This window comes from Uloborus diversus, chromosome 5 (assembly GCF_026930045.1).
Source record: "Uloborus diversus isolate 005 chromosome 5, Udiv.v.3.1, whole genome shotgun sequence".
NCBI lineage: Eukaryota > Metazoa > Arthropoda > Arachnida > Araneae > Uloboridae > Uloborus > Uloborus diversus.
In genome coordinates this window covers 3,093,159-3,116,037 of record NC_072735.1, presented here as the reverse complement: position 1 = coordinate 3,116,037, position 22,879 = coordinate 3,093,159, and the positions used below count along the sequence as shown (strand labels likewise).

Genomic DNA, 22,879 nt, shown 5'->3' with positions numbered 1-22,879 from the left:
CCCCTCTACCTGACGGTCCTGAACAAGACGGATAATGCCGAGGACATCTTCGGAGTCTCCCACATCGGGCACCTCCGTATCACCGTCGAACGTCTTCACCCTAAGACCACCCCTGTACAGTGTTACAGGTGCCAACGATTCGGACACACGGCCGTGAAGTGCTTTCGAGCCCCAAGATGCCTGAAGTGCGCCGGAGAGCACCGCTCGTTCGAGTGCACAAAGGATAAGACGACTCCAGCCAGCTGCGCCCTCTGTGGAGGTCCTCACACTGCCAACGCCCCGGTCTGCCCCGCACGACCCCAGCCCCGCCAACAGAAGGTCCCCAGGGCATTTCCTGCTCAAGTCGGCAACGCCTGGAGCCAGCGGACGCCACGCCCAGCACCAAAGACCCCCATGGATTTTCTTCCCCGTCCAGTTGCCCTACAACAGCTCTCCACCCCTGACTCCAGCCAGATCCTTGCTCTACTCACCCAAGTCCTCTCTCAACTTCAAGCCCAACAACTGCAGATTGACGCCCTTCAAAGCGGCCTCGCAGCCCTAGCGAGGCCATAATGCTTTCTCCCCCCCCCCCTTTTTTCTTTTCTCATAGGTGCGCTCCGGCGCTTTGCTCTGCTCCAACTTCTATAGATTTCAGGTAAAAGGGGGTTCCCCCCTCCGCCTGTTAGCTATTGCATGGCTTGGCTTGGCTTGATGACCCAATAGGAAATATATCAAAGTCTATATAACTGCTGAAACCTATGTCACATTATTTGAAAGTGTCTGACACACTTTCAATGAATTTCTGTAACCTGGTTGGGGGGGGGGGGGGGTAGAGGATAAGAAGAAGAATCACAATGGCTTTTTATTTCTAAAGGTAAGTTTTTTTTTACAATATTTTACATTAAATAACAGATGTTACTTCACATAGCTAACATTGAGAATATCTTTTTATTCTGTAGTACAGTATGTATGTATGTATGTATGTATGTATGTACTATATTACATTTCATTGCCATACATATTTATGAAGTTTGTAGACTTCAATGTGCAGTTAACAGAAAACAGCCAATCTTTTAATACACTTTGCAGTTTAAGAGCAGTAGAATGACCTGTGTCATAGATGATTTGTGTATTTTGAACACAGCAGAAGAAAAAAGTTCTGACAGAACTAAGCTTTATTTGCCCTGCAAAAGCAACTTGCATACTTTTCTCGTGTGTATGGGGGGGGGGGGGAATTTCCAACTGAAGTTTTTTTTTTAAACAAGACAGCTCTGTAAGAACTACTGTATTAGGACTGGCAAAAATGTTAAAAACTGAGGCCTGACAAAAGTAACACTATGTGTGCAGTATATGAATTAAAAAGTAGGGGAGGGGGGGGGGACACGAAGAGTCAAAATAAGGTATGTTAATAAGTAAATGTTCATTAACTCACTTATACGCATGCATGCATATTTCATCTTGCACCAGGGGGGGGGGGGGAAACCTCAATACATTTCCTATGCAGTTACACAGACAAAATGTCAGAGAATGCCTTTATACAAACAAAATAAGAACAAGTCATAGAGCATTAGGGACAAGATAATTAATTAATAAATAAATAAAAAAAACAGCAAAGGAAAAAGAAATGAAAGTAGCTATATCAGTAATAATATTCTTTACACCAAATTTAATATCTAATTTCCAAGAGTCTGCAACATTTATCCGTAATTTCAAGGGTGAACGAAAATGAGCAATAGCATTCTTTTTTACTAGTTTTGTGTGGCCCTGAAAAGGGCCTTTTTTTTTTTTTTCTGTGGGAGAAGGGGATTAACCTCCAAAACCATAGAGGGTTCGGCCTTGCCTCTTGAGAGCATAGACGACATCCATGGCAGTTACAGTTTTCCTCTTTGCGTGCTCAGTGTATGTGACAGCATCACGGATAACATTCTCAAGGAACACTTTGAGAACTCCACGAGTTTCTTCGTAGATGAGACCAGAGATACGTTTCACACCTCCACGGCGAGCAAGACGCCTAATTGCAGGCTTAGTGATACCTTGGATGTTATCTCTCAAAACTTTACGATGCCTCTTGGCGCCACCTTTTCCCAAACCTTTGCCTCCTTTACCTCGTCCAGACATGTTGCAACTCTACAGTATGAGAAACCAAATGCCGCGATCTAAAATTATCGACTTTTATATTTTTGTCAAAGCTGGCTGCTCCGAAACTCTGATGCATATGCCCCGCCCCGCATGAGCAAGACTCCCTGCTATTGGTGGAAATGATAAACACAGACAGCTGTAAAAAACTTTTAATTTTAGAATTTTTTTTTTTTAACTATTAATTTTTGAAAGCACCATTGGTAAAAAAAAAAGATTGAGGATAAAAATTTAAATTAGAGCAAAACAACAGAAATGGCACTGAAGCAATAATACGACTCCTGATTGGAGAAACAGAAATCCGCAGCTCTGTCATAAATATTAAAAATTTTGGGTCTCGGCTCAGAATTTTTTCTATCTCGGAGAAAATGCCACCTCAAGCATCTGGAAAAGCCGTGAAGAAGGCGGGCAAGGCCCAGAAAGCTGTCCGTACTGGTGACAAGAAAAAGAGGAAGAAGCGCAGGAAGGAATCTTTCGCTATTTACATCTACAAAGTCTTGAAACAAGTTCACCCCGACACTGGAATCTCAAGCAAGGCTATGTCCATCATGAATTCTTTTGTCAATGACATCTTCGAGAGAATTGCAGCTGAATCTTCAAGACTGGCTCATTACAACAAGAGAAGCACCATCACCAGCCGAGAAATCCAAACTGCTGTGCGTCTCCTCTTGCCCGGTGAATTGGCTAAACACGCAGTTTCTGAAGGAACCAAAGCCGTCACCAAGTACACCAGCTCCAAGTAAATTTTCCCCATGGAAAAAAAAAAAAAAAGGCCCTTTTCAGGGCCATACAAATGATGTCGAAAGAATGCCTATTGCATTTTTGTCAAAATAAGAAATGATTACTCAGTTATGGGGGAGCAAAAAAAAAAAAAAAAAACAATCCACACAGAGTTCTAAAAGTTAACTTCAAGGTAAAAAAATTAGCGGATGTAAGACATGAAAATTATGGAGATAAAAAAAAAATGGTGAACATGTATTGAATAACTGATAATTGTCAGAAACAGAAATAATAACATTGATAATAGATTGAGTGACAAGTAATAACAATAATGACAGTAATATTACTTTATGATTACTAATGACTGAATTTTGAGAATAACTTACATGCTCACTCAGGGTGCAGAAGAGCTCAACTCCAAACACTAACAGAGGAGAGACATGAAAGAGAAACTATGTTTAATAATACTAGTCCCTCTTAGATGTTCTTCTCTGTATCTGTTCCATACCAAAGATAAACCTTGTGCGAAGATTTGCTCGCATAATCCTTGTATAGGATAAAAGAACCTATAAAGATTTCAAACATGTCACAAGAGGAAAAAAAAGAACATGACAGAAGAATGAAAGATATTATTTGAAGAGTGTTAAGGTCACATCTTCTACAATATACTAGGAATTCACTGTATGGCTCAAAATATATAGTGTCCTGACTGAGGTTTGCCCCCCCCCCCCAAGCTTGTGTGTGTGTGTGTATAAATGCAAACATGTATGTATGTATGTATGTATGTATGTATGTATGGACACGTAACACCAGGGGGAATAATTTGCATGCGAGATCACAGCAGTTGAGCTCCTTCATTTTTTTTTTCTCCAAATTTTTGGGGGAATTCAGTACTTGAACGAGGACAATAGGGCTACAGCAGTTCTATCTGATAGAAATTAAGCCCAGCATAGCATGCATACATACACAGGAGGATTAAATTTGATATGGTGTAAAAACCCCAGTCTCTTGTGCGTGATTTCTCTTTCTAATTTTCAAGGTTGTCATTAATTCCTTTACATGTAATGCATAAACAGTTACACTAAATATTATAAAAAATTTTCAAAATATGATAAATGAGATACTTCAAATAAGAAAAAAAAAAGATGATACGCTATTGGATCCCGAGCATTCACAGAATTTCAAGCGGGGAAACCTCATTGGCCAATCCGACATGTCTCCCTAAGCCGAAGATAGAAAAAACCAAATCCGAGAATTCATAAAAGGGCTGAATAGCTGGCCGACATTATTTCGAAAGTTTCATTTCATTTTCGAACTTCATTATGTCTGGACGTGGTAAAGGAGGCAAAGTAAAGGGAAAGAGCAAGACTCGATCCAGCCGTGCAGGTCTGCAATTTCCAGTCGGCCGTATCCATCGTCTGCTGCGTAAGGGAAATTATGCCGAAAGAGTCGGAGCTGGTGCACCAGTGTATTTAGCTGCTGTGCTCGAATACTTGGCTGCTGAGGTTTTGGAGTTGGCAGGTAATGCTGCAAGGGACAACAAAAAGACCAGAATTATCCCAAGACATCTCCAGCTCGCCATCAGAAACGATGAAGAGTTGAACAAGCTTCTGTCAGGAGTCACCATTGCTCAAGGTGGTGTTCTCCCCAACATCCAAGCTGTCTTACTCCCCAAAAAGACCGAAAAGAAAGCATAAATCCCCTGCACACGGTGGAGGAAAAAAAAAAAAAAAAGGCCCTTTTCAGGGCCACACAATTTACTTGAATGGGAATGTTATTACTAAATACATTAATGTGTGTATAAAACACTTTGCTTCTCATTTGCACATATTATTCTAGCACTAAAAAAATTCAACTATCGATTTTTTATGGGATGTTAATTGAAGTTTTTTGGTTCCAAATTCAAAGAGTTAAAAAAAAAATGACAAAATTCAATTTGAATATAAATTCTTGTGCAAACAGATAGCTAAGTATTTTATTACAAACACTGAGTGTAGCACTCTATTTTGACAGGATTTTGTTCACTCAAAACTATCACTAAAGCTAACAAAATATTTCCGAGTCCGATCACCAGTTATTTTTAAGACGCCGAACGATATACCCGAAAACGGTCGAAAATTTATAAGTCCAATTTCCAGTTCTTTTTTAACACCGGGAAAAATATACCCAAATTATGGCATAGCTGCAATTGCTTTCTAAAACTTGGCTCCCGATTTACACATAAGTTATCCATGTTTTCTCTCGAGATTAAATGCTTTTGGTTTCGTGATCCAGGTTGCATTACTACACTTTACTAAATACTAACGGTACATTTCGATGAAACGGAGCTTTCCTGTTAATTTACAGCGCTATTTTTTGGAGCCAAATGAATCATTTCGAATAATTGTGTAAAGTTTATTTTATTTCGACGAAGCACAGTAAACATGGCGTCTCGACAATAACAGTTTCGGTAAACTTTAATTACACTCCTTCAATACTAAACAACCAAAGGTTTTACAACTGAAAACGCTTTTTACCTAGAATTTAAAATTTATTCCAATATTCCAGCTTTTGAAACGTCCACAATGATGATTAACGTTAACTAGACAAAATATTCATACTTATGATCAGAACAGAAATCGTGTTTTTTTTTTTCACTTACCTCCTTATCGTACTCTAACTGTAACACAATGTTCGCAACATTAAAGGAAAAAACACTAATCCAGCATTACTTAGCGTTAATTAAAAAGTAAATTTCACTTTGATTCAAAAATTACTAGAACGTCTGCTTGATAGCAACTTTGAATAGATCGGCATGGCGTTAGTTTCCTTCCCCGCGGTTCTCAGTCAAGCCCGTAGTAGTAGCTAGCAGCTGGCCTCTCATTCCAACTTTCCTTCGATTTCGCGTACCGACACCTCGCCGATTCAATACCCGAAACATTTCCACTGCATAGGTAAAACTACTCTCGTTAAGAGGCACGAAATTTAAGGGGAGAAAAAAAAATAATAACAATAAATAAGTTTATTGAACATGGATCGAGGCTGAAACAGTCAAGACATAACGTATCCCTTTTATATTGTACGAACCCGACATATGACTTTCGTTACTATCACTCCGTAAAAATATTCGATTTTTTTTCTAATAGGGGCACTATTTATTTCTTTCACTTACCCTCAGAGCTATTGTGAGGAGAGAACAAAATGCGTAACAGACCCATCCATGTAAATTTGTGTGGCCCTGAAAAGGGCCTTTTTTTTTTTTTTTTTTCCGTCCAAATGCCAGGAAAAAGAATTAAGCTCGTTCGCCACGAATTCGGCGGGCGAGCTGAATATCCTTTGGCATGATGGTGACTCTCTTGGCGTGAATAGCGCACAAGTTGGTGTCTTCGAACAAACCGACGAGATAGGCTTCGCTAGCTTCCTGCAGAGCCATTACGGCTGAGCTTTGGAAGCGGAGATCGGTCTTGAAATCCTGGGCGATTTCTCTTACGAGCCGCTGGAAGGGCAATTTGCGGATCAAAAGCTCAGTAGATTTCTGGTAACGACGGATTTCTCGGAGAGCGACTGTGCCGGGCCTGTAACGGTGAGGTTTCTTCACTCCGCCGGTAGCTGGGGCACTCTTTCGGGCAGCCTTGGTGGCGAGCTGCTTCCTAGGGGCCTTACCCCCGGTACTTTTCCTGGCAGTTTGCTTAGTCCTGGCCATCACGGATCTTAAGCGGAAATCGACAAAAAAGCGTCTGCTGAGAGTGAGATATAAAAATCGAATGAAGAATCAGATCTCACGGACCTCCGCACTATGAAAATTTTCGCGCCGCGAAGTTACCGCCCTCTAGCGCCTGATTGGTCAGATTTTATGGCGCGTCAGCGCCTCGCTTCTCCCGTTGGTGAGCTCTTTTTCATGATTTCGCCGCATTTTTTGAACTTTGCTTCATTCTCGCTTGTTTAGATTTCGAATCAACATGTCCGACGAAACTGCTGCTGTTTCTGCCGCAACTCCTGCTGCTACGCCTAAGAAGAAGGCAAAGAGTGGCCCTAAAAAGCCAAAAACCATGCCATCCCATCCCAAGGTTTCCGAGATGGTGGTCGATGCTATCACCATCCTCAAGGAGCGTGGAGGTTCCTCTCTCCAAGCTATCAAGAAACACATTGGAGCTCACCACAAAGTTGATATGGACCGACTGACCCCATTTATCAAAAAATACCTGAAGAGTGCTGTCGCAGCTGGAACTCTGGTGCAAACCAAGGGAAAAGGTGCCACCGGCTCCTTCAAACTCAGCGCATCAGGCCAGAAAAGCAAAGAACCCGGAAAAACCACAAAAAAACCCAAGAAAGAAGGTGCAACTGCTGCAAAAAAACCCAAGGCCGCAGCAAAGAAAGCTTCAAAGCCCAAACCAAAGGCAGAGAAGAAAAAACCAGCTGCCAAAAAGACACCGGTCAAAAAAGCTACCAAAGCCAAGAGTCCCAAGAAAGCAGCCAAGGCAACAAAGCCCAAGTCTCCAAAAGTGAAAAAAATGAAGACCCCAAAAAAGGCTACACCCAAGAAGGCAAAAAAATGAACTGACTAGGGAACAAGATTCCTCCAAAAAAAAAAAAAAAAAAAGGCTCTTTTCAGAGCCATCAAATACAGTAGAAAAGATTGCTTATGTGCATTTAAAAAAAAAAAAAAATCAGAATCTGGCATGACACCACTTTAATTATCAAAGGCAAAAGACATACATGACTATATTTGATAACCGAAGTTGCTTACTAAGAGTATTAATGAAAGACAGTCCAGAATTTTTTTTTTTTTTTTGGGGGGGGGGGGAGGGGGGGGAGCGGTGCACTCTTACAAGCATTTACATAAAATACTATACTATGGTTAGCAATATTGCTGATGCAAATACCTCTCTAACTGAATGCCACTCCAAATGAAATTTTTTCATTTACTTACCAATCATTGTTTTGGGAATTAATGGGTGGGTTATTAGGGATGACCCAATAGGAAATATATCAAAGTCTATATAACTGCTGAAACCTATGTCACATTATTTGAAAGTGTCTGACACACTTTCAATGAATTTCTGTAACCTGGTTGGGGGGGGGGGGGGGGGTAGAGGATAAGAAGAAGAATCACAATGGCTTTTTATTTCTAAAGGTAAGTTTTTTTTTACAATATTTTACATTAAATAACAGATGTTACTTCACATAGCTAACATTGAGAATATCTTTTTATTCTGTAGTACAGTATGTATGTATGTATGTATGTATGTATGTACTATATTACATTTCATTGCCATACATATTTATGAAGTTTGTAGACTTCAATGTGCAGTTAACAGAAAACAGCCAATCTTTTAATACACTTTGCAGTTTAAGAGCAGTAGAATGACCTGTGTCATAGATGATTTGTGTATTTTGAACACAGCAGAAGAAAAAAGTTCTGACAGAACTAAGCTTTATTTGCCCTGCAAAAGCAACTTGCATACTTTTCTCGTGTGTATGGGGGGGGGGGGGGGGGGAATTTCCAACTGAAGTTTTTTTTTTTTTTTTTTTTTAAACAAGACAGCTCTGTAAGAACTACTGTATTAGGACTGGCAAAAATGTTAAAAACTGAGGCCTGACAAAAGTAACACTATGTGTGCAGTATATGAATTAAAAAGTAGGGGAGGGGGGGGGGGGACACGAAGAGTCAAAATAAGGTATGTTAATAAGTAAATGTTCATTAACTCACTTATACGCATGCATGCATATTTCATCTTGCACCAGGGGGGGGGGGGGAAACCTCAATACATTTCCTATGCAGTTACACAGACAAAATGTCAGAGAATGCCTTTATACAAACAAAATAAGAACAAGTCATAGAGCATTAGGGACAAGATAATTAATTAATAAATAAATAAAAAAAACAGCAAAGGAAAAAGAAATGAAAGTAGCTATATCAGTAATAATATTCTTTACACCAAATTTAATATCTAATTTCCAAGAGTCTGCAACATTTATCCGTAATTTCAAGGGTGAACGAAAATGAGCAATAGCATTCTTTTTTACTAGTTTTGTGTGGCCCTGAAAAGGGCCTTTTTTTTTTTTTCTGTGGGAGAAGGGGATTAACCTCCAAAACCATAGAGGGTTCGGCCTTGCCTCTTGAGAGCATAGACGACATCCATGGCAGTTACAGTTTTCCTCTTTGCGTGCTCAGTGTATGTGACAGCATCACGGATAACATTCTCAAGGAACACTTTGAGAACTCCACGAGTTTCTTCGTAGATGAGACCAGAGATACGTTTCACACCTCCACGGCGAGCAAGACGCCTAATTGCAGGCTTAGTGATACCTTGGATGTTATCTCTCAAAACTTTACGATGCCTCTTGGCGCCACCTTTTCCCAAACCTTTGCCTCCTTTACCTCGTCCAGACATGTTGCAACTCTACAGTATGAGAAACCAAATGCCGCGATCTAAAATTATCGACTTTTATATTTTTGTCAAAGCTGGCTGCTCCGAAACTCTGATGCATATGCCCCGCCCCGCATGAGCAAGACTCCCTGCTATTGGTGGAAATGATAAACACAGACAGCTGTGAAAAATTTTTAATTTTAGAATTTTTTTTTTTTAACTATTAATTTTTGAAAGCACCATTGGTAAAAAAAAAAAGATTGAGGATAAAAGTTTAAATTAGAGCAAAACAACAGAAATGGCACTGAAGCAATAATACGACTCCTGATTGGAGAAACAGAAATCCGCAGCTCTGTCATAAATATTAAAAATTTTGGGTCTCGGCTCAGAATTTTTTCTATCTCGGAGAAAATGCCACCTCAAGCATCTGGAAAAGCCGTGAAGAAGGCGGGCAAGGCCCAGAAAGCTGTCCGTACTGGTGACAAGAAAAAGAGGAAGAAGCGCAGGAAGGAATCTTTCGCTATTTACATCTACAAAGTCTTGAAACAAGTTCACCCCGACACTGGAATCTCAAGCAAGGCTATGTCCATCATGAATTCTTTTGTCAATGACATCTTCGAGAGAATTGCAGCTGAATCTTCAAGACTGGCTCATTACAACAAGAGAAGCACCATCACCAGCCGAGAAATCCAAACTGCTGTGCGTCTCCTCTTGCCCGGTGAATTGGCTAAACACGCAGTTTCTGAAGGAACCAAAGCCGTCACCAAGTACACCAGCTCCAAGTAAATTTTCCCCATGGAAAAAAAAAAAAAAAGGCCCTTTTCAGGGCCATACAAATGATGTCGAAAGAATGCCTATTGCATTTTTGTCAAAATAAGAAATGATTACTCAGTTATGGGGGAGCAAAAAAAAAAAAAAAAACAATCCACACAGAGTTCTAAAAGTTAACTTCAAGGTAAAAAAATTAGCGGATGTAAGACATGAAAATTATGGAGATAAAAAAAAATGGTGAACATGTATTGAATAACTGATAATTGTCAGAAACAGAAATAATAACATTGATAATAGATTGAGTGACAAGTAATAACAATAATGACAGTAATATTACTTTATGATTACTAATGACTGAATTTTGAGAATAACTTACATGCTCACTCAGGGTGCAGAAGAGCTCAACTCCAAACACTAACAGAGGAGAGACATGAAAGAGAAACTATGTTTAATAATACTAGTCCCTCTTAGATGTTCTTCTCTGTATCTGTTCCATACCAAAGATAAACCTTGTGCGAAGATTTGCTCGCATAATCCTTGTATAGGATAAAAGAACCTATAAAGATTTCAAACATGTCACAAGAGGAAAAAAAAAGAAGATGACAGAAGAATGAAAGATATTATTTGAAGAGTGTTAAGGTCACATCTTCTACAATATACTAGGAATTCACTGTATGGCTCAAAATATATAGTGTCCTGACTGAGGTTTGCCCCCCCCCCAAGCTTGTGTATGTGTGTGTGTGTGTATAAATGCAAACATGTATGTATGTATGTATGTATGGACACGTAACACCAGGGGGAATAATTTGCATGCGAGATCACAGCAGTTGAGCTCCTTCATTTTTTTTTTCTCCAAATTTTTGGGGGAATTCAGTACTTGAACAAGGACAATAGGGCTACAGCAGTTCTATCTGATAGAAATTAAGCCCAGCATAGCATGCATACATACACAGGAGGATTAAATTTGATATGGTGTAAAAACCCCAGTCTCTTGTGCGTGATTTCTCTTTCTAATTTTCAAGGTTGTCATTAATTCCTTTACATGTAATGCATAAACAGTTACACTAAATATTATAAAAAATTTTCAAAATATGATAAATGAGATGCTTCAAATAAGAAAAAAAAAAAAGATGATACGCTATTGGATCCCGAGCATTCACAGAATTTCAAGCGGGGAAACCTCATTGGCCAATCCGACATGTCTCCCTAAGCCGGAGATAGAAAAAACCAAATCCGAGAATTCATAAAAGGGCTGAATAGCTGGCCGACATTATTTCTCATTCATTCCACGCCGAGCGCCCGACCTTGTCGGACGTGTTTTTTCTCCTCTCTCGTTCTCCGAAGCCTATGCCCTCGACGCGGAAGAAACAGTGCGCAGCTCGGGATAACGGCGTAGAGGCCCTTGTCAGGGCCGGCGGGGTAACTCCCGTCAGCGAAACCGTCCCCCAGCTCAACGCCTGGCCTTCTCCCGATTCTCTCATGTCTTTGGCTACCATTAGGAAGAAATACCCATGTACCATTAAAAAGGGAATATCCACTCGCTTCCAACAACTTCTTGATCGCTACAAGTTTAATCTCCTGGCAACCAAGGAAAAATACGTTGAAGCTTTCGACCAGCCCACTCTAAACGGCATTGCGGACTACCTTCAAGAATTTCTCAACGCCCTCTTCAGTCTGACCGACCCAAGAACCTGGACTATGGAAGAACAAAAAATCTACGATGATGCTGATCTTCTCGCCAAGGAAAACCAAACGAAGATAGACGGACTCTTTCCCCCTGACATCCCCCTCGACAGCGAAAGCGACGAGGAGTTGCCCACTCAGAACGATTTCGTAAAGGCTAAAAGAACCTGTCGGAGCCCTCCCAAGGAAAAAGTGACGGCTATCCCCACCAAAAACATGTTCTCCACCCTCTCCTCTAAAGATGATGAACCAGCCAGTCTACAGAGTGCTACTCCTAGTATGGTTACAGATCAGTCCGAACCTTCGGCCACCCAGGATGCTCCCAGAAAGACCAAGGCACGTTCTCCGCCTCCCATCACTGTCGCCAACCCCCCTAATCCAATTGGTATCTTGGAATTCCTGTCTAAAGTGTGCGCTGGTGCCATCCAAGGAAGAATCACTGGCGAGGACCTCAACATCTTTCCAGCCCTCGAAGATGACATCGACCTCATTGAGAAATACCTGCAGGAGAAGAATCTCCAATTTCATAGTCGTGTCCTGCCCAGTAAACGCCCGCTGAAGGTTGTAATCCGAGGCCTGCCCAACAACTTCCCTACCGAGGATATTCTTCAGGATCTCAAAGGATACGGATTCGACGTCGTAAAGGTTCTCCAAATGAAGACAGGACCAGAGAAAAGGTTGCTGCCCCTTTACCTGGCCGTACTTAACAAAGACGATAAGGCCGACGACGTCTTCGGTGTCGGAAACATCGGCTACCTACGGATCAAGGTGGAGCGACTTCGACCCAAGACCACAGTGATCCAGTGCTACAGATGCCAGCGCTTTGGCCACACGGCGGCCAAGTGCCATCGCTCCCCACGATGCCTAAAATGTGCCCAGGAACACAGGACATTCGACTGTACTAAGGACCGTACTACCCCAGCCTGCTGTGCCCTGTGCGGCGGCCCTCACCCTGCAAATGCTCCTGTCTGTCCTGAAAGACCAAAACCCCGTCAACCCAAGCCCCCCAGGACCTTTTCTGCACAGATTGGAAACGCATGGAAAGATAGGACTCCACGCTCAGCTCCCAGGACTACGGACTTCCTTCCCAGACCAGTCGCCCTGCAGCAGCTCTCCGCCCCCGACTCCAGCCAGGTCCTGGCACTCCTTACCCAGGTCCTCGCACAGCTCCAGGCCCAGCAACAGCAAATAGATGCCCTCGTAAGCGGCCTCGCAGCCCTAGCGAGGCCATAAGCTTTCTCCTCCCCCCCCCCCTTTTTATGTTTCATGCATTGTGTGCTTCGCACATTTTTGTCTACCCCACTCACCCTAATCGATTTCAGGTAAATGGGTATTCACCCAGGCCTGTGAAAATTCAATGTCTTGTCTTGTCTTGACATTATTTCGAAAGTTTCATTTCATTTTCGAACTTCATTATGTCTGGACGTGGTAAAGGAGGCAAAGTAAAGGGAAAGAGCAAGACTCGATCCAGCCGTGCAGGTCTGCAATTTCCAGTCGGCCGTATCCATCGTCTGCTGCGTAAGGGAAATTATGCCGAAAGAGTCGGAGCTGGTGCACCAGTGTATTTAGCTGCTGTGCTCGAATACTTGGCTGCTGAGGTTTTGGAGTTGGCAGGTAATGCTGCAAGGGACAACAAAAAGACCAGAATTATCCCAAGACATCTCCAGCTCGCCATCAGAAACGATGAAGAGTTGAACAAGCTTCTGTCAGGAGTCACCATTGCTCAAGGTGGTGTTCTCCCCAACATCCAAGCTGTCTTACTCCCCAAAAAGACCGAAAAGAAAGCATAAATCCCCTGCACACGGTGGAGGAAAAAAAAAAAAAAAGGCCCTTTTCAGGGCCACACAATTTACTTGAATGGGAATGTTATTACTAAATACATTAATGTGTGCATAAAACACTTTGCTTCTCATTTGCACATATTATTCTAGCACTAAAAAAATTCAACTATCGATTTTTTATGGGATGTTAATTGAAGTTTTTTGGTTCCAAATTCAAAGAGTTAAAAAAAAAATGACAAAATTCAATTTGAATATAAATTCTTGTGCAAACAGATAGCTAAGTATTTTATTACAAACACTGAGTGTAGCACTCTATTTTGACAGGATTTTGTTCACTCAAAACTATCACTAAAGCTAACAAAATATTTCCGAGTCCGATCACCAGTTATTTTTAAGACGCCGAACGATATACCCGAAAACGGTCGAAAATTTATAAGTCCAATTTCCAGTTCTTTTTTAACACCGGGAAAACTATACCCAAATTATGGCATAGCTGCAATTGCTTTCTAAAACTTGGCTCCCGATTTACACATAAGTTATCCATGTTTTCTCTCGAGATTAAATGCTTTTGGTTTCGTGATCCAGGTTGCATTACTACACTTTACTAAATACTAACGGTACATTTCGATGAAACGGAGCTTTCCTGTTAATTTACAGCGCTATTTTTTGGAGCCAGATGAATCATTTCGAATAATTGTGTAAAGTTTATTTTATTTCGACGAAGCACAGTAAACATGGCGTCTCGACAATAACAGTTTCGGTAAACTTTAATTACACTCCTTCAATACTAAACAACCAAAGGTTTTACAACTGAAAACGCTTTTTACCTAGAATTTAAAATTTATTCCAATATTCCAGCTTTTGAAACGTCCACAATGATGATTAACGTTAACTAGACAAAATATTCATACTTATGATCAGAACAGAAATCGTGTTTTTTTTTTTCACTTACCTCCTTATCGTACTCTAACTGTAACACAATGTTCGCAACATTAAAGGAAAAAACACTAATCCAGCGTTAATTAAAAAGTAAATTTCACTTTGATTCAAAAATTACTAGAACGTCTGCTTGATAGCAACTTTGAATAGATCGGCATGGCGTTAGTTTCGTTCCCCGCGGTTCTCAGTCAAGCCCGTAGTAGTAGCTAGCAGCTGGCCTCTCATTCCAACTTTCCTTCGATTTCGCGTACCGACACCTCGCCGATTCAATACCCGAAACATTTCCACTGCATAGGTAAAACTACTCTCGTTAAGAGGCACGAAATTTAAGGGGAGAAAAAAAAATAATAACAATAAATAAGTTTATTGAACATGGATCGAGGCTGAAACAGTCAAGACATAACGTATCCCTTTTATATTGTACGAACCCGACATATGACTTTCGTTACTATGACTCCGTAAAAATATTCGATTTTTTTTCTAATAGGGGCACTATTTATTTCTTTCACTTACCCTCAGAGCTATTGTGAGGAGAGAACAAAATGCGTAACAGACCCATTCATGTAAATTTGTGTGGCCCTGAAAAGGGCCTTTTTTTTTTTTTTTTTCCGTCCAAATGCCAGGAAAAAGAATTAAGCTCGTTCGCCACGAATTCGGCGGGCGAGCTGAATATCCTTTGGCATGATGGTGACTCTCTTGGCGTGAATAGCGCACAAGTTGGTGTCTTCGAACAAACCGACGAGATAGGCTTCGCTAGCTTCCTGCAGAGCCATTACGGCTGAGCTTTGGAAGCGGAGATCGGTCTTGAAATCCTGGGCGATTTCTCTTACGAGCCGCTGGAAGGGCAATTTGCGGATCAAAAGCTCAGTAGATTTCTGGTAACGACGGATTTCTCGGAGAGCGACTGTGCCGGGCCTGTAACGGTGAGGTTTCTTCACTCCGCCGGTAGCTGGGGCACTCTTTCGGGCAGCCTTGGTGGCGAGCTGCTTCCTAGGGGCCTTACCCCCGGTACTTTTCCTGGCAGTTTGCTTAGTCCTGGCCATCACGGATCTTAAGCGGAAATCGACAAAAAAGCGTCTGCTGAGAGTGAGATATAAAAATCGAATGAAGAATCAGATCTCACGGACCTCCGCACTATGAAAATTTTCGCGCCGCGAAGTTACCGCCCTCTAGCGCCTGATTGGTCAGATTTTATGGCGCGTCAGCGCCTCGCTTCTCCCGTTGGTGAGCTCTTTTTCATGATTTCGCCGCATTTTTTGAACTTTGCTTCATTCTCGCTTGTTTAGATTTCGAATCAACATGTCCGACGAAACTGCTGCTGTTTCTGCCGCAACTCCTGCTGCTACGCCTAAGAAGAAGGCAAAGAGTGGCCCTAAAAAGCCAAAAACCATGCCATCCCATCCCAAGGTTTCCGAGATGGTGGTCGATGCTATCACCATCCTCAAGGAGCGTGGAGGTTCCTCTCTCCAAGCTATCAAGAAACACATTGGAGCTCACCACAAAGTTGATATGGACCGACTGACCCCATTTATCAAAAAATACCTGAAGAGTGCTGTCGCAGCTGGAACTCTGGTGCAAACCAAGGGAAAAGGTGCGACCGGCTCCTTCAAACTCAGCGCATCAGGCCAGAAAAGCAAAGAACCCGGAAAAACCACAAAAAAACCCAAGAAAGAAGGTGCAACTGCTGCAAAAAAACCCAAGGCCGCAGCAAAGAAAGCTTCAAAGCCCAAACCAAAGGCAGAGAAGAAAAAACCAGCTGCCAAAAAGACACCGGTCAAAAAAGCTACCAAAGCCAAGAGTCCCAAGAAAGCAGCCAAGGCAACAAAGCCCAAGTCTCCAAAAGTGAAAAAAATGAAGACCCCAAAAAAGGCTACACCCAAGAAGGCAAAAAAATGAACTGACTAGGGAACAAGATTCCTCCAAAAAAAAAAAAAAAAAAGGCTCTTTTCAGAGCCATCAAATACAGTAGAAAAGATTGCTTATGTGCATTAAAAAAAAAAAAAAATCAGAATCTGGCATGACACCACTTTAATTATCAAAGGCAAAAGACATACATGACTATATTTGATAACCGAAGTTGCTTACTAAGAGTATTAATGAAAGACAGTCCAGAATTTTTTTTTTTTTTTTTTTTTTTGGGGGGGGGGGGGAGCGGTGCACTCTTACAAGCATTTACATAAAATACTATACTATGGTTAGCAATATTGCTGATGCAAATACCTCTCTAACTGAATGCCACTCCAAATGAAATTTTTTCATTTACTTACCAATCATTGTTTTGGGAATTAATGGGTGGGTTATTAGGGATGACTCAATAGGAAATATATCAAAGTCTATATAACTGCTGAAACCTATGTCACATTATTTGAAAGTGTCTGACACACTTTCAATGAATTTCTGTAACCTGGTTGGGGGGGGGGGGGGGGTTAGAGGATAAGAAGAAGAATCACAATGGCTTTTTATTTCTAAAGGTAAGTTTTTTTTTACAATATTTTACATTAAATAACAGATGTTACTTCACATAGCTAACATTGAGAATATCTTTTTATTCTGTAGTACAGTATGTATGTATGTACTATATTACATTTCATTGCCATACATATTTATGAAGTTTGTAGACTTCAATGTGCAGTTAACAGAAAACAGCCAATCTTTTAATACACTTTGCAGTTTAAGAGCAGTAGAATGACCTGTGTCATAGATGATTTGTGTATTTTGAACACAGCAGAAGAAAAAAGTTCTGACAGAACTAAGCTTTATTTGCCCTGCAAAAGCAACTTGCATATTTTGCTCGTGTGTATGGGGGGGGGGGGGAATTTCCAACTGAAGTTTTTTTTTTTTTTTTTTTTAAACAAAACAGCCCAGACAGCTCTGTAAGAACTACTGTATTAGGACTGGCAAAAATGTTAAAAACTGAGGCCTGACAAAAGTAACACTATGTGTGCAGTATGTGAATTAAAAAGTAGGGGAGGGGGGGGGGGGGGGACACGAAGAGTCAAAATAAGGTATGTTAATAAGTAAATGTTCATTAACTCACTTATACGCATGCATGCATATTTCATCTTGCACCAGGGGGGGGGGGGGAAACCTCAATACATTTCCTATGCAGTTACACAGACAAAATGTCAGAGAATGCCTTTATACAAACAAAATAAGAACAAGTCATAGAGCATTAGGGACAAGATAATTAATTAATAAATAAATAAAAAAAACAGCAAAGGAAAAAGAAATGAAAGTAGCTATATCAGTAATAATATTCTTTACACCAAATTTAATATCTAATTTCCAAGAGTCTGCAACATTTATCCGTAATTTCAAGGGTGAACGAAAATGAGCAATAGCATTCTTTTTTACTAGTTTTGTGTGGCCCTGAAAAGGGCCTTTTTTTTTTTTTCTGTGGGAGAAGGGGATTAACCTCCAAAACCATAGAGGGTTCGGCCTTGCCTCTTGAGAGCATAGACGACATCCATGGCAGTTACAGTTTTCCTCTTTGCGTGCTCAGTGTATGTGACAGCATCACGGATAACATTCTCAAGGAACACTTTGAGAACTCCACGAGTTTCTTCGTAGATGAGACCAGAGATACGTTTCACACCTCCACGGCGAGCAAGACGCCTAATTGCAGGCTTAGTGATACCTTGGATGTTATCTCTCAAAACTTTACGATGCCTCTTGGCGCCACCTTTTCCCAAACCTTTGCCTCCTTTACCTCGTCCAGACATGTTGCAACTCTACAGTATGAGAAACCAAATGCCGCGATCTCTCACTCATTCTCTCATTGGATGTTTCACAAGGCCTAGGCAGAGCCTATTTACCTCGAGTCAAGTAGGGTGATTGGAGTAGCCAGAATATGCAAAAGCATACCTAGAAAGGAAGAGAAGGGGGGGGGGGGAGAAGAAAGCCTATGGGCTCGTTAGGGCGACGAGTCCGGCGATGACGGCTTGGAGCTGTTGCTGCTGGGCCTGCATTTGCGAGAGCGCCTGTGCGAGCATAGTCAGAATTTGACTGGTGTCTGGCTTTGCAGAGGATGTTGACTGTTGAAGAGCAACGGGTCGTGGGATGAAGTCCAGAGGAGTGGTTGTCGGCTTGATGAGGGGGCGAGTCCAGGCGTTGCCGGATGCTTTCGGGAACATTCTGGGTGGTTTTAGCTGGCGAGGCTTGGGACGAGCAGGACAGACTGGTGCATTGGCAGTGTGTTCGCCGCCACATAGAGCGCAGCAGGCTGGGGTATCCTTTGTTTTCATACACTCAAAGGAGCGATGGTCCTGAGCACACTTGAGACATCTGGGAGCACGATAGCATTTGGCGGCAGTATGTCCATAACGCTGGCACTTGTAGCATTGTATGGTGGTACTTTTGGGGCGAAGTTTTTCTATTCGGATTTTCAGGAAGCCAATGTCGTGTAGGTTGAAAATTTCATCAGCATTGTCCGATTTCTGGAGGAGCACGATGAAGAGGGGAATGAGTTTCTTTTCAGGCCCGGTCCGCATTTGGATGACTTTAATGGGGTCGTAACCTTGTTCCTTGAGAGTGGAACTGATGTCCTCGGTCGAGTAGTCAAGGGGGAGGCCACGGATGACTACCTTGAGTGGTCGTTGTTTCGGGAGAAGGCGGCTGTGGAATTGGAGGTTGTGGTCCAACAAGTAGCGTTCGATGATCTCAACATCTTCTTCTATGCTGAGGAAGACTTGAAGGTCAGAACCAGAAAGTTTTCCTTGGACCTTTCCAGCGCAGATGTCAGCAAATTCAGCCAGGAGCTTGGATGGGGAGGGAGCATCCGCCACGACTATGGGAGGTGGTGAGCGACGTCTAGCTGCACTAGGTTTGGCAGTGTCATCTGCTGCCGTACTAGGATCCTGGCTTTTCTGGGGGGGTTCTTCGGAAGCTAAGACGTTAAACTTGTTTTTGGTGGGAATGTTGACTTGCACCTCGGGCCTGTGATGGGGGGTCTCAGGATCGTCATCAATCGCTTGGTTGATCTCCATATCGTCGTCGCTGCTGTCGTTGAAGAGAGTTGCGATCTTGTTTTCGACGTTGTCAGAGAGAGCCATGATGTCTTTCTGTACTTGAAGGTCGGCTGCTGTCCAGTCGGTGGACTTGGCTGATCTGAAGAGGTCGGTCCTGATGGCCTGTAGATAATTTGAAATTCCTTTGAGGGATGGTTCGTCAGAGGAAGATTCAATTTTTGATAAAGTTTCCATGGGGTCAAAGTCATATTTTTCTAAGACAGCATTAAAGGATTTTGTAGACATGGTCCTGCGTCCGGATGAGTCGCTCCTAGTGGAGGTCGTTGAAATAGTTGAAAGAGATGGAGAAATGGGTTGATGTGCGGCCGCCTCCCGGGGGACAGTTTCGTTGACGGAGTTAACTCCGCCGGCCCTGACAAGGGCCTCTACGCTGTAATCCCCGGAGCGACGGTTCGCAGTCTTCCGCGCTGGTAGCCGTGGCATCGAGACGAAGGAAAAACACGTCCGACCAGGTCGGACGCTCAGCGTGGAAATGATGAATCTGAAAATGCCGCGATCTAAAATTATCGACTTTTATATTTTTGTCAAAGCTGGCTGCTCCGAAACTCTGATGCATATGCCCCGCCCCGCATGAGCAAGACTCCCTGCTATTGGTGGAAATGATAAACACAGACAGCTGTGAAAAATTTTTAATTTTAGAATTTTTTTTTTAACTATTAATTTTTGAAAGCACCATTGGTAAAAAAAAAAAAAAAAAAAAAAAGATTGAGGATAAAAGTTTAAATTAGAGCAAAACAACAGAAATGGCACTGAAGCAATAATACGACTCCTGATTGGAGAAACAGAAATCCGCAGCTCTGTCATAAATATTAAAAATTTTGGGTCTCGGCTCAGAATTTTTTCTATCTCGGAGAAAATGCCACCTCAAGCATCTGGAAAAGCCGTGAAGAAGGCGGGCAAGGCCCAGAAAGCTGTCCGTACTGGTGACAAGAAAAAGAGGAAGAAGCGCAGGAAGGAATCTTTCGCTATTTACATCTACAAAGTCTTGAAACAAGTTCACCCCGACACTGGAATCTCAAGCAAGGCTATGTCCATCATGAATTCTTTTGTCAATGACATCTTCGAGAGAATTGCAGCTGAATCTTCAAGACTGGCTCATTACAACAAGAGAAGCACCATCACCAGCCGAGAAATCCAAACTGCTGTGCGTCTCCTCTTGCCCGGTGAATTGGCTAAACACGCAGTTTCTGAAGGAACCAAAGCCGTCACCAAGTACACCAGCTCCAAGTAAATTTTCCCCATGGAAAAAAAAAAAAAAAGGCCCTTTTCAGGGCCATACAAATGATGTCGAAAGAATGCCTATTGCATTTTTGTCAAAATAAGAAATGATTACTCAGTTATGGGGGAGCAAAAAAAAAAAAAAAAACAATCCACACAGAGTTCTAAAAGTTAACTTCAAGGTAAAAAAATTAGCGGATGTAAGACATGAAAATTATGGAGATAAAAAAAAATGGTGAACATGTATTGAATAACTGATAATTGTCAGAAACAGAAATAATAACATTGATAATAGATTGAGTGACAAGTAATAACAATAATGACAGTAATATTACTTTATGATTACTAATGACTGAATTTTGAGAATAACTTACATGCTCACTCAGGGTGCAGAAGAGCTCAACTCCAAACACTAACAGAGGAGAGACATGAAAGAGAAACTATGTTTAATAATACTAGTCCCTCTTAGATGTTCTTCTCTGTATCTGTTCCATACCAAAGATAAACCTTGTGCGAAGATTTGCTCGCATAATCCTTGTATAGGATAAAAGAACCTATAAAGATTTCAAACATGTCACAAGAGGAAAAAAAAAGAAGATGACAGAAGAATGAAAGATATTATTTGAAGAGTGTTAAGGTCACATCTTCTACAATATACTAGGAATTCACTGTATGGCTCAAAATATATAGTGTCCTGACTGAGGTTTGCCCCCCCCCCAAGCTTGTGTATGTGTGTGTGTGTGTATAAATGCAAACATGTATGTATGTATGTATGTATGGACACGTAACACCAGGGGGAATAATTTGCATGCGAGATCACAGCAGTTGAGCTCCTTCATTTTTTTTTTCTCCAAATTTTTGGGGGAATTCAGTACTTGAACAAGGACAATAGGGCTACAGCAGTTCTATCTGATAGAAATTAAGCCCAGCATAGCATGCATACATACACAGGAGGATTAAATTTGATATGGTGTAAAAACCCCAGTCTCTTGTGCGTGATTTCTCTTTCTAATTTTCAAGGTTGTCAGTACTTGAACAAGGACAATAGGGCTACAGCAGTTCTATCTGATAGAAATTAAGCCCAGCATAGCATGCATACATACACAGGAGGATTAAATTTGATATGGTGTAAAAACCCCAGTCTCTTGTGCGTGATTTCTCTTTCTAATTTTCAAGGTTGTCATTAATTCCTTTACATGTAATGCATAAACAGTTACACTAAATATTATAAAAAATTTTCAAAATATGATAAATGAGATGCTTCAAATAAGAAAAAAAAAAAAGATGATACGCTATTGGATCCCGAGCATTCACAGAATTTCAAGCGGGGAAACCTCATTGGCCAATCCGACATGTCTCCCTAAGCCGGAGATAGAAAAAACCAAATCCGAGAATTCATAAAAGGGCTGAATAGCTGGCCGACATTATTTCGAAAGTTTCATTTCATTTTCGAACTTCATTATGTCTGGACGTGGTAAAGGAGGCAAAGTAAAGGGAAAGAGCAAGACTCGATCCAGCCGTGCAGGTCTGCAATTTCCAGTCGGCCGTATCCATCGTCTGCTGCGTAAGGGAAATTATGCCGAAAGAGTCGGAGCTGGTGCACCAGTGTATTTAGCTGCTGTGCTCGAATACTTGGCTGCTGAGGTTTTGGAGTTGGCAGGTAATGCTGCAAGGGACAACAAAAAGACCAGAATTATCCCAAGACATCTCCAGCTCGCCATCAGAAACGATGAAGAGTTGAACAAGCTTCTGTCAGGAGTCACCATTGCTCAAGGTGGTGTTCTCCCCAACATCCAAGCTGTCTTACTCCCCAAAAAGACCGAAAAGAAAGCATAAATCCCCTGCACACGGTGGAGGAAAAAAAAAAAAAAAAGGCCCTTTTCAGGGCCACACAATTTACTTGAATGGGAATGTTATTACTAAATACATTAATGTGTGCATAAAACACTTTGCTTCTCATTTGCACATATTATTCTAGCACTAAAAAAATTCAACTATCGATTTTTTATGGGATGTTAATTGAAGTTTTTTGGTTCCAAATTCAAAGAGTTAAAAAAAAAATGACAAAATTCAATTTGAATATAAATTCTTGTGCAAACAGATAGCTAAGTATTTTATTACAAACACTGAGTGTAGCACTCTATTTTGACAGGATTTTGTTCACTCAAAACTATCACTAAAGCTAACAAAATATTTCCGAGTCCGATCACCAGTTATTTTTAAGACGCCGAACGATATACCCGAAAACGGTCGAAAATTTATAAGTCCAATTTCC

General features: G+C 41.5%; 10 protein-coding genes across 10 annotated transcripts; 8 read left to right on the top strand and 2 right to left on the bottom strand.

Annotated features, from left to right (window-relative positions):
- Positions 1-2,468: 2,468 nt before the first annotated feature.
- On the top strand, positions 2,469-2,871 carry LOC129222258 (histone H2B). The gene has a single exon (XM_054856737.1). It carries the CDS (start codon positions 2,484-2,486, stop codon positions 2,856-2,858), a length of 375 nt encoding a protein of 124 aa, XP_054712712.1. The 5' UTR covers positions 2,469-2,483; the 3' UTR covers positions 2,859-2,871.
- A 1,260-nt stretch (positions 2,872-4,131) lies between these two features.
- LOC129222254 (histone H2A) lies at positions 4,132-4,561 on the top strand. Its single transcript, XM_054856733.1, has one exon. The coding sequence runs from the start codon at positions 4,158-4,160 to the stop codon at positions 4,530-4,532; it is 375 nt and encodes a 124-aa protein (XP_054712708.1). The 5' UTR covers positions 4,132-4,157; the 3' UTR covers positions 4,533-4,561.
- Positions 4,562-6,064: 1,503 nt separating this feature from the next.
- LOC129222249 (histone H3) lies at positions 6,065-6,575 on the bottom strand. The gene has a single exon (XM_054856728.1). The coding sequence runs from the start codon at positions 6,515-6,517 to the stop codon at positions 6,107-6,109; it is 411 nt and encodes a 136-aa protein (XP_054712703.1). The 5' UTR covers positions 6,518-6,575; the 3' UTR covers positions 6,065-6,106.
- A 53-nt stretch (positions 6,576-6,628) lies between these two features.
- LOC129222243 (histone H1B-like) lies at positions 6,629-7,482 on the top strand. Its single transcript, XM_054856723.1, has one exon. The coding sequence runs from the start codon at positions 6,774-6,776 to the stop codon at positions 7,368-7,370; it is 597 nt and encodes a 198-aa protein (XP_054712698.1). The 5' UTR covers positions 6,629-6,773; the 3' UTR covers positions 7,371-7,482.
- A 2,099-nt stretch (positions 7,483-9,581) lies between these two features.
- Positions 9,582-9,999, top strand: LOC129222257 (histone H2B). The gene has a single exon (XM_054856736.1). The coding sequence runs from the start codon at positions 9,597-9,599 to the stop codon at positions 9,969-9,971; it is 375 nt and encodes a 124-aa protein (XP_054712711.1). The 5' UTR covers positions 9,582-9,596; the 3' UTR covers positions 9,972-9,999.
- A 3,031-nt stretch (positions 10,000-13,030) lies between these two features.
- On the top strand, positions 13,031-13,458 carry LOC129222252 (histone H2A). Its single transcript, XM_054856730.1, has one exon. The coding sequence runs from the start codon at positions 13,055-13,057 to the stop codon at positions 13,427-13,429; it is 375 nt and encodes a 124-aa protein (XP_054712705.1). The 5' UTR covers positions 13,031-13,054; the 3' UTR covers positions 13,430-13,458.
- A 1,497-nt stretch (positions 13,459-14,955) lies between these two features.
- On the bottom strand, positions 14,956-15,460 carry LOC129222247 (histone H3). The gene has a single exon (XM_054856726.1). It carries the CDS (start codon positions 15,400-15,402, stop codon positions 14,992-14,994), a length of 411 nt encoding a protein of 136 aa, XP_054712701.1. The 5' UTR covers positions 15,403-15,460; the 3' UTR covers positions 14,956-14,991.
- Positions 15,461-15,513: 53 nt separating this feature from the next.
- LOC129222245 (histone H1B-like) lies at positions 15,514-16,274 on the top strand. Its single transcript, XM_054856725.1, has one exon. It carries the CDS (start codon positions 15,659-15,661, stop codon positions 16,253-16,255), a length of 597 nt encoding a protein of 198 aa, XP_054712700.1. The 5' UTR covers positions 15,514-15,658; the 3' UTR covers positions 16,256-16,274.
- A 3,953-nt stretch (positions 16,275-20,227) lies between these two features.
- LOC129222256 (histone H2B) lies at positions 20,228-20,645 on the top strand. The gene has a single exon (XM_054856735.1). The coding sequence runs from the start codon at positions 20,243-20,245 to the stop codon at positions 20,615-20,617; it is 375 nt and encodes a 124-aa protein (XP_054712710.1). The 5' UTR covers positions 20,228-20,242; the 3' UTR covers positions 20,618-20,645.
- A 1,385-nt stretch (positions 20,646-22,030) lies between these two features.
- Positions 22,031-22,469, top strand: LOC129222251 (histone H2A). Its single transcript, XM_054856729.1, has one exon. The coding sequence runs from the start codon at positions 22,066-22,068 to the stop codon at positions 22,438-22,440; it is 375 nt and encodes a 124-aa protein (XP_054712704.1). The 5' UTR covers positions 22,031-22,065; the 3' UTR covers positions 22,441-22,469.
- Positions 22,470-22,879: the final 410 nt, after the last annotated feature.

Bases quoted from the DNA above. Each gene is read 5' to 3' on its own strand.
- LOC129222258 (XM_054856737.1), top strand. From the start codon at position 2,484: ATGCCACCTCAAGCATCTGGAAAAGCCGTGAAGAAGGCGGGCAAGGCC.
- LOC129222251 (XM_054856729.1), top strand. From the start codon at position 22,066: ATGTCTGGACGTGGTAAAGGAGGCAAAGTAAAGGGAAAGAGCAAGACT.
- LOC129222243 (XM_054856723.1), top strand. From the start codon at position 6,774: ATGTCCGACGAAACTGCTGCTGTTTCTGCCGCAACTCCTGCTGCTACG.
- LOC129222254 (XM_054856733.1), top strand. From the start codon at position 4,158: ATGTCTGGACGTGGTAAAGGAGGCAAAGTAAAGGGAAAGAGCAAGACT.
- LOC129222252 (XM_054856730.1), top strand. From the start codon at position 13,055: ATGTCTGGACGTGGTAAAGGAGGCAAAGTAAAGGGAAAGAGCAAGACT.
- LOC129222256 (XM_054856735.1), top strand. From the start codon at position 20,243: ATGCCACCTCAAGCATCTGGAAAAGCCGTGAAGAAGGCGGGCAAGGCC.
- LOC129222249 (XM_054856728.1), bottom strand. From the start codon at position 6,517: ATGGCCAGGACTAAGCAAACTGCCAGGAAAAGTACCGGGGGTAAGGCC.
- LOC129222257 (XM_054856736.1), top strand. From the start codon at position 9,597: ATGCCACCTCAAGCATCTGGAAAAGCCGTGAAGAAGGCGGGCAAGGCC.
- LOC129222245 (XM_054856725.1), top strand. From the start codon at position 15,659: ATGTCCGACGAAACTGCTGCTGTTTCTGCCGCAACTCCTGCTGCTACG.
- LOC129222247 (XM_054856726.1), bottom strand. From the start codon at position 15,402: ATGGCCAGGACTAAGCAAACTGCCAGGAAAAGTACCGGGGGTAAGGCC.